General features: G+C 39.9%; 1 protein-coding gene across 7 annotated transcripts in view; it reads left to right on the forward strand.

Annotated features, from left to right (window-relative positions):
* Positions 1-13,183, forward strand: part of LOC138983534 (dystonin-like) — a 101,825-nt gene that overhangs the window by 52,258 nt on the left and 36,384 nt on the right. For all 7 annotated transcript variants that reach the window (XM_070356793.1, XM_070356795.1, XM_070356794.1 and 4 more), the window contains one exon: positions 12,589-12,645. In XM_070356793.1, the coding sequence (XP_070212894.1) occupies positions 12,589-12,645 (57 nt within the window). The remainder of the gene's footprint in view (positions 1-12,588; positions 12,646-13,183) is intronic.

Consider the following 13,183-nt stretch of genomic DNA (forward strand, 5'->3'; position numbering starts at 1 on the left):
GGTTTGATATGCACGAGGAAAACGGTTTGATATGCACGGGGAAGAATTTATCGTTTGGTAGACACTTGTTTTCATATGATCAAGGGCCGAAGCTGTGTGTTAATAAAAGAAGGGGTACGGAAATTAATTTTGTTTAGGTTACATGCGTTGCATAGTATTTAAAAACGGTATAAACAGTGGTGCCTCTGTGTGTGTGTGTGTGTGTGTGTGTGTGTGTGTGCGATTTATTTATATTAATGAGCACCACCCCCCCCCCCAAACAAAAAAAAAAAGAAAAAAAAAAGAATAGTATACTGTGTTTTATAAACTGAACAGGAAAAGCGCGCATGATTCATAAAAATACACTAAAAAATTATGACATTGCGGGGCTCGAACCAGCGACTTCAGAAACCGCGCCGCAGTCCTATCCACTGAGCTATGCGGACATCTGTCAATATCGAACTAATTAGGAAACTTATATTTTGTGAGATACAATACTCACGGCAGTCGTTGCCACGGTGTGAATTAGGTCAGTTCGACCTCCGCTTACCCCGCTTGGCGTGCTATGCACGGAGTTCTACCGACCTCTCAAGGTTTTTTTCTTTTCTTTTTTTGGCGATTTGTCACGTAATGCATCCTCAGTTATGATATGAGATACTGTCAGGCTTTTACACACAGTACACACACCCTTCCATTTGAACGCTCACCGAACGGGAACATCCTAGGTGCCCTACGTAAAGAGCTAGCAATTTTCAAAGAATTAATTTTGCTGATTGTCTGTCAGACAATCGGACGGTGCTTTTTTGCGCTTCTGACCTAAGTTCCCACCCCTGGGTATGTGTCCAAGGGAAGGAATCCACGTAAAAGCCTGCACAGATCTCAGGTGGTAAACATGAGTGCGTACATCGGAAGGACAGCATCTCAGTTTAATGAAAAACAACAGAGAAACCCCCCTTTTAAGACTCCCCTCCCCCAATTTCAGACGTCCCTCCTTTTTAAGACCTGATTTTTTCAGACTCTCTGTTCATAACGTCTGTTAATTTACCTCCATTTAAAGACTCCCTCCTTGTTAAGACCTGATTTTCTCAGATCAGTTTTTGGAGGTCTTTGAAGGGGGTCCCACTGTAACCTGTTTGTGAAATGCCTCTTAGTTACTTTACATGATTAAGGGAGATGCTGAGTAAAACTCAAGACTCCTTTTTCTCTTCATACTAAATAGAAAATGAACCAGTATCCTGAGACCAATATTAACACTTTCTATTGTTCATAATTGTATTTTGTTTAGTTGAGAAAATTCTTGAATGCTTGTGCAAAATTTCTTCTGTCGTAAAAACGAACTGAATATTTATCCTTAAAATGTCATTTCTTTTATCAGGTTGTGTGCAGGGAAAAGTTTTCCCTCTGGGTTTTCAATAAGTTTCAGTGCTAGTTTTCACTTGCAAAATGTAAGACTGAAAGAGTTCTTTCCCTTTATGAATGACAGCTAGAGGCATATAAACTGAAAATCCTGATCAGGCACCCAAACTTATCACTTTAATATTTTCAGAAATCTTACAGAAGACAGTTTTGTAAAATATTCTAGGATAAGAGCTTTGATAATTATCAGTTTATAATGTTTAAGGCTTGTTCCCGTTGATGAAGATTTTTAGCACCTCTCTCGAAGTTGATAAACATTTTACTAGTATGAGTGTAGTGTTAGAAAAGGCCAAAGATCCTGTGGTCCTTGCTCTATGGTGAGGTTACCGAAACAGAAGAACTTTGGTATTTCTGAGAGGATAGATTACTGATTGATCTATCCGAACATAAAGAAATGGAAATGATTACACAGTGGAATTGATATATATGCTTATACACCTACCTGTGTAAGTGAGCTATGCAGACCGTGAAGCGCAGGCAGTTGAGTTAAATTTACAAAGCTATGAATAGAAAACCTGACAAGTAAAGGTCTTAAAAAGGTGAAAGTATTAAATAGGGGTGGGGGTCTTAAAAAGATAGGGAAGGGGGGCACTGAAAACAAGCATCAGCTACTTTTTGCATCGGAGGTGGTATTCTGCATGTACTATTGTTCTAAATGAAATTATCAGTTAAGGAAGAGTAGAGTTCAAATCTGGATCACTGTTGTTCTTATATGTACAGCCAGCTCTCTTATGGCGTTAGATTAAAAGCACATGCATTGGAAAAGCAACTCAAGGGAAATAACTCTTGCGTGACATGTAAATGAAGACTTGTTGAGCTCTGGTTAAATTCCTTACTTCGAGAGATCATCGCATTTCAAAAACTTTCAGTGAGAAAGCACATTTAAAAAAAAAATTCAGGTTGATATATATGGAGTGCAATAATGTAAGATGTTTGAAGTACTTCCCAGGTGTTTTGAGACAACAACATTCACCAGATGGCACCCCTTCTTTTATGAATACTTGCACTTATCCAGATGATACACCTTTTTCTAATAACTCTCACAGGACAATATGTCATAGCTGTCCTGATTTTGTGTTCTGCTTGTTGAATTTTTGGTGTGTAAAACAATTTATTTGTTCTTTTCACGTTAGTTTTCTCTTCTTTTTACTTTTATTCTTCTATTTTTATTTGATGAAGAAGACCTTTCGTTTGTAAGTTTTTGTTTTCTATTTGTATATGAAGTCCAATTTTTATTTTTGTGTGTTTTTTATTGTGGTTTTTTTCCAGGAGCAAGCGTGTAAGATGGCGTTTGAGCTCTTGACGTCGGTGTACGGGCTGCCGTGTACTCCACCAAAAATTTACTCTGGAGTAAAAATTTCGTACGAAATTCTTACTCCGAGTAAATTTTTTGTACGAGAAAAGAACTCCCTAAGGCACGAAAAAATTACTCCCTCCACGAAATTTTTACTCCCCATTTTTTACATGTAGTCAAGTTATGACTAAATGTTTTAACATCGAGACGAGGGTCGTGGTGTATGTGTGTGTGTCTGTGCGCGTGTGTGTGTGTGTGTGTGTGTGTGTGTGTGCGTGCGTGTAGAGCGATTCAGACCAAACTACTGAACCGATCTTTATGAAATTTGACATGAGAGTTCCTGGGTATGATATCCTCAGACATTTTTTTCATTTTTTTGATAAATGTCTTTGATGACGTCATATCCGGCTTTTCGTAAAAGTTGAGGCGGCACTGTCACCCCTCATTTTTCAACCAAACTGGTTGAAATTTTGGTCAAGTAATGTTCGACGAAGCCCGGACTTCGGTATTGCATTTGAGCGTGGTGGCTTAAAAATTAATTAATGACTTTGGTCATTAAAAATCTGAAAATTGTAAAAAAAAAATTTTTTTTATAAAACGATCCAAATTTACGTTCATCTTATTCTCCATCATTTGCTGATTCCAAAAACATATAAATATGTTATATTTGGATTAGCAACAAGCTCTGAAAATTAAATATATAAAAATTATTATCAAAATTAAATTTTCGAAATCAATTTAAAAACACTTTCATCTTATTCCTTGTCGGTTCCTGATTCCAAAAACATATAGATATGATATGTTTGGATTAAAAACACGCTCAGAAAGTTAAAACGAAGAGAGGTACAGAAAAGCGTGCTATCCTTCCCAGCGCAACTACTACCCCGCTCTTCTTGTCAATTTCACTGCCTATGCCGTGAGCGGTGGACTGACGATGCTACGAGTATACGGTCTTGCTGCGTTGCATTGCGTTCAGTTTCATTCTGTGAGTTCGACAGCTACTTGACTAAATGTTGTATTTTCGCCTTACGCGACTTGTTTTTACTTCCAGTAAAAATCTCGTGCGCGAAAATTGGATGCGGGCGAAGGGATAATGCCAGTATGTGATCTCGCGCAAACGAATGTCGCGCTACCCTCCCTCCACCCCTTCCACCACCAAGACTAACAGGGGACAAGGGAGTAAAAATTCCGTACACCTGGCATGGGAAGTTAAGTTGCTCTGTTAGGGTGAAGTAATTTATTCGGGTTTTTTTATTCGTCAGGGGAGTAACATTTGTGTACGAAATGTTTACTCGGAACTCACCTGTCGTGGGGAGTCATTTTCTCGTGTAATGGGGGAGTGCTTTTTTCGTAAAGGGAGTAACATTTTCGTACGAAATTTTTACTCCGGAGTAAGAATGTCTCTGTAGCGCAACGGTTAGCATACAGCGTTTTCATTCGGCAGATCGTAGGTTCGATTCCTGTCAGCGCTGTATTTTTTTATTTTTTTTATTTCATTGTTTCTTTACTCTGCTTTGTTTTGTTTTATTTTACTTTATTCATTTTTATTCCAATGCATTATTGCTGATCAATTGCAATACTGACCAACCAACGCTCGCCAGGTACTGATTTGGTATTGATCACTGCGGAATTCGTTGCGGCCAACCACCGAAGCAACATGAATCACTGGACCCCATTTTTAAGACCTCCAAAAATCTGAGAAGTTCAGGTCTTAAAAAGGAGGGAGTCTTAAAAGGAGGTTATGTTTACAGAAGGTATGAACAGAAAGTCTACAAAAGCAAGCCTTTAAAGGGAAGAGGCCTTACATTGGGGGTGGGGGTGGGGTGTCTTAAAAGGGAGCTGAAACAAACACAAAATCATGTGTTTTAAATGTTCCAAAACATAAGTCTGCAGGGTTAGCATCGAATTATTTCGACAAAATCTCGTGACACTGCACTTACGAACCGCATATCTTCAGTCATCGTGCTGTTGCCGAAATACAAGTCTTTCTGAGTCTAAGCCTGATCTAGATGGATATATTTCATCAGATGTTATTAAAATACAAAAAAAGTTGACATCAGTAATGCCAAGGCATGTTTTAAAACTGAAAACATTAACAGCTAGGGAGTTGAGAATAATCCAATCAAAAGAGGGCTGTGGGCAGAACCCGGAGTTTACGAAACCAAAACTATGCACAGACACACCTTTTGAAAATGTCTCTCATAAAACCTCTTTGACATTGTGTTTAAGACTGTACCTTAACTCAACATTAAAAGCAATGAGAATTTACGGCTTGTAAGTGAATTAACTATGCCAGTGAATAATCGCACGCGAAGCCAGTTTAAATTGTTGCACAAGAAAATTGGTTGGTTAAAATCAACAACGGCCCAAGCTGTGTTTTGATAAAAGAAGGGGTACGGAAACATGTTTTGTTTGGGATACATGTATTGCAAAATATTTGTTTGTTTGTTTGTTCGTTCATGGGCTTAAACTCCCACGGCTTTTACGTGTATGGCCGTTTTTACCCCGCCGTTTGGCAGCGGCATACGCCGTTTTCGGGGGAAGCATGCTGGGTATTTTCGTGTTTCTACAACCTACCGAATTCTGACATGGATTACAGGATCTTTTCCGTGCGCAGTTGGTCTTGTGCTTGCGTGTACACACGAAGGGGGATAAGGCACTAGCAGGTCTGCACATTAGTGGGAGATAGGAAAAATCGACTTCCTTAACCGATACGGTTGCCGCGGCCGGGATTTGACATCGACCTTCCGATTAGGAGGCCGATATCTTATCCACTAGGCCACCGCGCCCGTCTGCAAAGTATTTGAAACGCCGGTATTTTCGTATTTACAGTGGTGCCTGTGTTAAAGGGGGAATACCATTTGGACCAGCCATGAGTGTTGAACCATTTCTTACATACTGCTTGACTAAAATCTTTACAAAAATTGACTATATTCTATACAAGAAACACTTAACAAGGGTTTCTGACAAGGGTAAAAGGAGAAACAGAACCCGTTAGTCGCCTCTTACGACATGCTGGGGAGCATCGGGTAAATTCTTTCTCGTCCCAACCAATATGGGACTCCCCCTAACCCTCGGGGGGTATTTGAACACTGGCTGAGATTAAAAAAAAAGAAAGAAAAATGTGTACACTACACCGGCTGACACGTGGGGGGCGATCGAGGTCACTGGGCCCTGTAATGTTATGTCGATATTCGGCGTTTTGCACGAGAAACAAAATGGCTGTCCAGTTAACGCTCGTTATCATATGTGTGATGGTTTACGGGAGGCTTACTATGCCTTTAATTCAACGGAATCCCTACTACTGGGTGGCCGAGTGGTAACGCACTTGCGCTCGGAAGCGAGAGGTTGCGTGTTCGACCCTGGGTCAGGCCGCAATTTTCTCCCCCTTTTCCTAACCTAGGTGGTGGGTTCAAGTGCTAGTCTTTCGGATGAGACGAAAAACCGAGGTCCCTTCGTGTACACTACATTGGGGTGTGCACGTTAAAGATCCCACGATTGACAAAAGGGTCTTTCCTGGCAAAATTGTATAGGCATAGATAAAAATATCCACCAAATACCCGTTTGACTTGGAATAATAGGCCGTGAAAGGTGAATGTTCGCCTAATAGGCTTGAAGTTTGCTGGTCGATGTGAATGCGTTATATATTGTGTGTAAAAAATGTCTGTTTGTCTGTCTGTCTGTAAAAAAAATTCCATTTCAAACGGCAGAAATTAATATGTAAAGCGCGGAGAGCACAGTTGTGGTTCGCGCTATATAAGCTCCCCATAATAATACTACATATATTTTACACAGTCATGTAGACATTTATTATCATTTAATACGTTTTTGGATGTTTGGATATTTATTAGATAAACATTTACTACTTTCTAAATTGTGGTGGTTTTAGACGGCATTTTTCGCGTTTAGCCTTAGGTAAAAAACAACAACGGCCGGTGTTAATCATCCATAAACATTTACTGCTTTCGAAATTGTGGTGGTTTTAGACGACATTTTTCGCATTCAGTTAAAACAGAAACGGTGTTAGTCATCCATAAACATTTACTGCTTTCTAAATTGTGGTGGTTTCAGACGGGATTTTTCGCGTTTAGGTAAAACAGAAACGGTGTTAATCCAACTTAGCGGCGTTTCAGAACACCTTGCATGCAACAGAAAAAGCGTTAAAACTCAGTACAGCTGACCTAGAATGCAAGCAGACGACATCTTCAGCGAGCGGAAACAAACAAGCGGTGAAGGTCAGGGGTCACAGCTCATTATGACTGTCATCTTGCACTGTGACATTTCACTTTGCTCTGCACTTGACCCTCACGCGCTGAAGCGTTTTCATTACGCACACGAGAGAAATACCGTACTCGCGCGTAGGCAGTTTTTCAGAACTGGCTGTTGCGTTTTCATTGCGAATTGAATACTCGATACTTTTACCATCTGTTTTTGACATTAGAATACCTTTTCCAAATAAAAAAAAATTGTTTCCTTGATATTATATAATATCTTATCTCGGTCGTTGTGCGATGCCATTACACACACGAGAGAGGTCCCCCACTTGTAAGCTAGTTTCAGCGCGGACTGTTGTGTTTCCGTTGTAAACTGAATTGAAGGACTGAACTATCGTATCACATCTGTTATTTACCGTATCTTACCTTTTCTGATCTTATATTGACATATATCTATCCTCCGTCGGTGTTCGTTTTCATTACAAACACGAGAGAGCACTTACAGGCGAACTTTCAGCGACCGGCTGCAGCGTTTTCATTGCAATTGATATATGAAGGACTCCATTATTTTATCTTCTCTGAAATCGTTTACAATGTCTTACCGTTTCTGATTTTGTATTATAATATCTTATCTTTGTCGGTGTTCGATTTCATTGCACACGCAAAAGATCCTTTGTCGTCTCTTATTTAACTTTTATGATCTTATACTATTCTATTTTAGACCTATCGGCGTTTGTATTCGTTAAAAAATCAAAAGACCTCCCTAATTGTAAACTTCTTCTTCTTCTTCTGCGTTCTTGGGCTGCGACTCAGATGGTTTTACGCGTATGCCCGTTTTGCCCTGCCATTTATGCAGTCATACTCCGATTTCTGTTGAAACATGCTGTGTGTTTTCGTGTTTCTATAACCCACCGAACTCTGGCATGAATAACAGGATCGTTTACGTGCGTACTTGTTCTTGTTCTTGTGTGTACACACGAAGGGGGATAAGGCACTAGCAGGTCTGCAGATTATGTTGACCACGGAATTCGGAAAAATCTCCACCCTTAACCCACCAGGCGCGACCGGGATTCGAACCCCAAAACTTCCACACAGAGGGCCGACGCCATAACCACTAGAGTATACCTACCAGTCACTTGTAAGCGAATTTCAGTGCTAACTGTAGTATTTTTTGTTGTGAAGGGCTCTCTTGTTATGTATCTTCTTTTATTTACCTTCACTACCTGAGCTCATTATATTATTTCCCTTTCTGTGTTTGATTACGTTTTTTTGCTCCCCTCCGCATTTGTGTTATTTTATGCTCCCATGGGGTCGCCTTCACGCGGCGGGAGTGTTTCCACCCCTTTACTTCTCTTCTTTTGTCTTATTTCTGCCTTACCAGTCCTTTCACCTATATTTCCTTCCAAGAAAACTCTCCCTACTATTCCCTGCAGATTTCCAATTCTTTTCTTGTTGTCTTATTTCTATCTGACTGGATCCATCATCTTTATTTCACTTACCAAAAGTCTTCTTTTCCACATCCTTATTTCTCTGCACCCCGCATGTCGTAAGAGGCGACTAACGGATTCTGTTACTCCTTTTACCCTTGTTAAGTGTTTCTTGTATAGAATATAGTCAATGTTTGTAAAGATTTTAGTCAAGCAGTATGTAAGAAATGTTTAGTCCTTTGTACTGGAAACTTGCATTCTCCCAGTAAGGTCATATATTGTACTACGTTGCAAGCCCCTGGAGCATTTTTTTGATTAGTGCTTTTGTGAACAAGAAACACTTAACAAGTGGCTCTATCCCATCTCCCCCCTTTCCCCTATCCCATCTCCCCCCTTTCCCTCGTCGCGATATAACCATCGTGGTTGAAAACGACGTTAAACACCAAATAAAGAAAGAAAGAAAGTGTTATTTTATCTATTATCCACAGACACAAAAAGTGCGGACCCAGAAAGAAGACTCAATGCACTAGCTATCTAAAACGCTTATTTTCAAGTTTAGTTTTCGCAGCAGTCTATGTTGTTTGGTCGACACACGTTTAACATGGCAACTGCAGGCCATAAACATAATGATCCTTTTAAAATGTTGTGTACCTTCCCCACACAGAGAGAATAATGACATGTTTACATTGATTAGTTGTCACTGAATTGTCTCCCTTTTCAGTCACAGGGAGTGAAAGACTGTTCTGTATACACGCTTTGTTTGAACTCGACAGTTGACTCGTTCAACACAAAGCTGTTGCATAAACATTGTTGTAGTACCACCTGACGTTAGGAATGGAGAGAGAGAGGGAGAGAGAGAGAGAGAGAGAGAGAGAGAGAGAGAGAGAGAGAGAGAGAGAGAGAGAGAGAGGGTGAGAGAGAGAGAGGGAGAGAGAGAGGGTGAGAGAGAGAGAGAAGAAAAAAGACAGAGAGAGAGAGAGAAAGAGAGAGAGAGAGAGAGAGAGAGAGAGAGAGAGAGAGAGAGAGAGAGAGATGATGGTGATAATTAGTTTTAACGTCCTCTTAGAACCATTTGGCCTATCAGTCTTGGGACAGGTAGAGTTAATATGCTTTATGTGGGGACAAGACACTGGACAAACATGCAAACAGAGAACACATATGATCGTGTTATATATCTGGAAGTCTGTTGTTGCGATATTTCAAAATGGGGATGGAAGTAATGATTGTGTACGCGGAATGTGGTTGGACTGGAGCGGTTTTGTAGGCTTATTTGCTTTTTATGTATGTAGAATATGTTTATATTTGTGGCTGAATAAGTTATATATAAAAATTAAAAAAAAAATTAAAATTAAAAAAAATAGAGAGAGAGAGAGAGAGAGAGAGAGAGAGAGAGAGAGAGAGAGAGAGAGAGAGAGAGAGAGAGAGAGAGAGAGAGAGAGAGATGATGATGATGGAACTTTATTTTTCAAGGATAGAGGTTTAAGGCGACGCCTTTTCTTACAACCGGTCCTTACTTCTAATACGAATGTCTAATAAATGATAAACAAGTAAAGCAACATGACAAATAAACAAAGTAAACGAACGAACCAGGAAACAATCGACAAGTAAGCAAACAAGCAAATAACCATAAACAACAAAATGACAAAGTAAGCAACATACAAATCGAAAGCGAGAGAGAGACAGAGAGAGAGAGAGAGAGAGACAGAGAGAGAGAGAGAGAGAAAGAGAGAGAGAGAGAGAGAGAGAGAGAGAGAGAGAGAGAGAGAGAGAGAGAGAGAGAGAGAGATGCTTAAACAGCAAGTTAATACAATATTCCAGAAAAAATGGGACATTTTATGTAGTCATACGATATGGAAACCAAACAACGTATTACTATGAGTTATTTATAATTTGGTGACTGGTAGCAAATGATAACAGACATGTCGACAAAATAGATATCAACATGAGACGTCATTCAACCAACCAACCAAGCACGTTTCGTTTTGTCTAAAATTAAACGCCCAATAAACTAACCTTTCGTGTTTTTTAGTTTTTAATTTTTTATTCTGGATTTTGGATCTTTAGCAGTCTATCTGTTTCGGGGTTCTTTCATTCGTTTACTAAGGTCATCAACTAAGGTCATCAGCTAAGGTCATCAACTAAGTAATCAACCAATCTTCTTCTTCTTCTGCGTTCGTGGGCTGAAACTCCTACGTGCACTCGTGTTTTTGCAGGAATGAAATTTTACGTGTATGACCGTTTTTACCCCGCCATTTAGGCAGCCATACGCCGCTTTCGGGGGAAGCATGCTGGGTATTTTCGTGTTTCTATAACCCACCGAACTCTGACATGGATTACAGGATCTTTTTCGTGCGCACTTGGTCTTGTGCTTGCGTGTACACACGAAGGGGGATAAGCCACTAGCAGGTCTGCACATAAGTTGACCTGGGAGATCGGAAAAATCTCCACACTTAACCCACCAGGCGGCCGCGGCCGGGATTCGAACCCTCGACCTTCTGATTAAGAGGCCGACGTCTTACCACCCCGCCACAGCGCCCGTCAATCAACCAATCAATCAATCAAGCAAGCAAGCAAGCAAGCAACCGGCCAAGCAGCTCAAGCACACGACTAATCATCTGCAGTAAGTAAACACCGATAGCGAGTAGGGATTGAATATGCAGCAGCCGAGACCTGGTTTATGACACGTGTGCGCAGTGGCTAGTGCTGTGTTTGTTGAAAGCAAACTTTCCTAAACTCGTTCTACCAGAACTGTACTTGCCACCCTGCTGCAAAGATATGTTTCACAACAAATGATGGGTGTGTTCGGTACATGACACCTACTGCTTTTGGCTGTTTCAACTTATTCCGACGGTGTCGTATTACCGTGTTTTCTTCGCGGCTTTTGAAATTCTGTTTGTCAAGAAATGTGTGTGTTGACGAAGAAATTGGGCTGGCTTTGTTGAAAGTGCTGAAATTGCAAAAACAAATTCCGAGCCGTGTACAAATAGTCTAGACGGACGGATAGATTGACAAAATGCGGTTTGCATATAATTGTGCACACGTAAGCTTAATAATATGTGAAGAAAGGCAGAATGAAAAAAAAAAAGAGCATTTAACCCCTCTCTTGCGCACTTGGATAAAAAGTGTGTGTGTGTGTGTGTGTGTGTGTGTGTGTGTGTGTGTGTGTGTGTGTTCCTATCTCTGTGTGTCAGCCCTGAACATTTTAAAAACATCCATAAAGACAAAACCAAACACACACACACACACAAATTCGTAGGTAGAAATCCACATTTTGTTACCCTCCCTGTAAGATACACACACACACCTTTTCATCAACTGAGTATCACTTGTCCAAGAAACGTTCGCACCCACTTCAAACCGGAGAAATATATTTTTCAAACGCGATCAAAATACTTACTGAGTTTCCCAACCTGTTTGACAGTGTGTACATTGGGGGGGGGGGGGGGACAATTTGGTCAGGAGGAATGTGAAGGGATGAGTAGGGATTGACATGGGGGGTGAGGAGGAGTGAAGGGGGGGGGGGGGGTAGCCTAGTGTTGTCCGAATCACAAATGGATTGCAATTAGCATTGACCTTGACAATTGTGATGAAGGATTTTATTGTTGTCCTTGGAAGCTTTGTTTTGTGATGAATCAAAGCACACATTTTGACCTTGACCCGGACAATTTTGAGTTAAATGAAAAGGTGTAGTTTTTTTTCAACTTGAAAAGAGTACCGTTTTAGATGCAGACAATGACAATTTGTGTTTCATAAAAGTAGTCTGCTGTTAACGTTGACCTTGACAGTTTATGTTATAGTGTATAAAGTTGACCATGACAGTTTATATTATAGTGTATAACGTTGACCTTGTCAGTTTATAATATAGTTTAAAACGTTGACCTTGACAGCTTTGCAATGAATTGAAAAGTAAAGTTTTTCGACGATAGCAGTTTTTCTTATGAAGTTTTAAGCATTGACAATTCTGTAAGGCAGATGCATTGTAAAAGCTGGTTGGCCTTGAGACCTGGGTCAATGACCGGTACTTGCAATCTGAACACAGCTGCCTGTCCAGACACTGACCTTCTTACCCGGGGTCAATGGGTTTTAACCTTGATATTTTTTTAATGATTTCAGGAATAACATTTTTAGTGTTGGCCTTGACGGTTTTGTGGTCAATCAAAACAAACGTTTTTAACCGTTGACCTTGACTTGGTTTTGTTAAATCACAGGGTGCATTTATGGCATTGACGCTAACAGTTTTGTGATGTCTTGTTTGCAGAGAAAAATGGCACGGAACGAGGTGAAGAAATGCATGGAATGGTTATTTCAACAACAGGTGAGTCCAACATCTACTGATCAGGATTTCATTTAATTTTATGTCTTTTACCTTATTAAGTAAATTAAATTAATTAACTGTTCAAGTCCAACACATTTACTTTAAAAAGTCAATTAAAAAAAAATTAAGTAACTTATGTATTTACTTATTTATTTTTAATTTTTTAATTTTATTTATTCGTTTGTTTGTTTCATTTATTTATTCATTTCTTAATTTTTTTGTATTCATTTATTTATATATTTAATGTATTGATTTATTTTGGTATATAAAGTTTTATCTAGATGGACTTTGTTCGATATGTGATAACGACCAGCTTGTCATGGCTTCATGACGCGGTCTACAGTACCCGGAATGTGTTTTATTGACAACACCTAGTGGCCTTATAATGATCATTTTAACGCAGTCGATCAAAGCCTTATATGGAGTGGATCAACAGACCATCCTGTGTCGACGAGTTCCCGACAGGACTCTTTTCAAAGTCAAACATAGGATTTCAATGGGCATGTCTCTCACTCAATATAGCGCCTCGCCGAGTCTG

The sequence above is a fragment of the Littorina saxatilis genome, linkage group LG13 (assembly GCF_037325665.1).
Source record: "Littorina saxatilis isolate snail1 linkage group LG13, US_GU_Lsax_2.0, whole genome shotgun sequence".
In the NCBI taxonomy this organism is placed as follows: Eukaryota; Metazoa; Mollusca; class Gastropoda; order Littorinimorpha; family Littorinidae; genus Littorina; species Littorina saxatilis.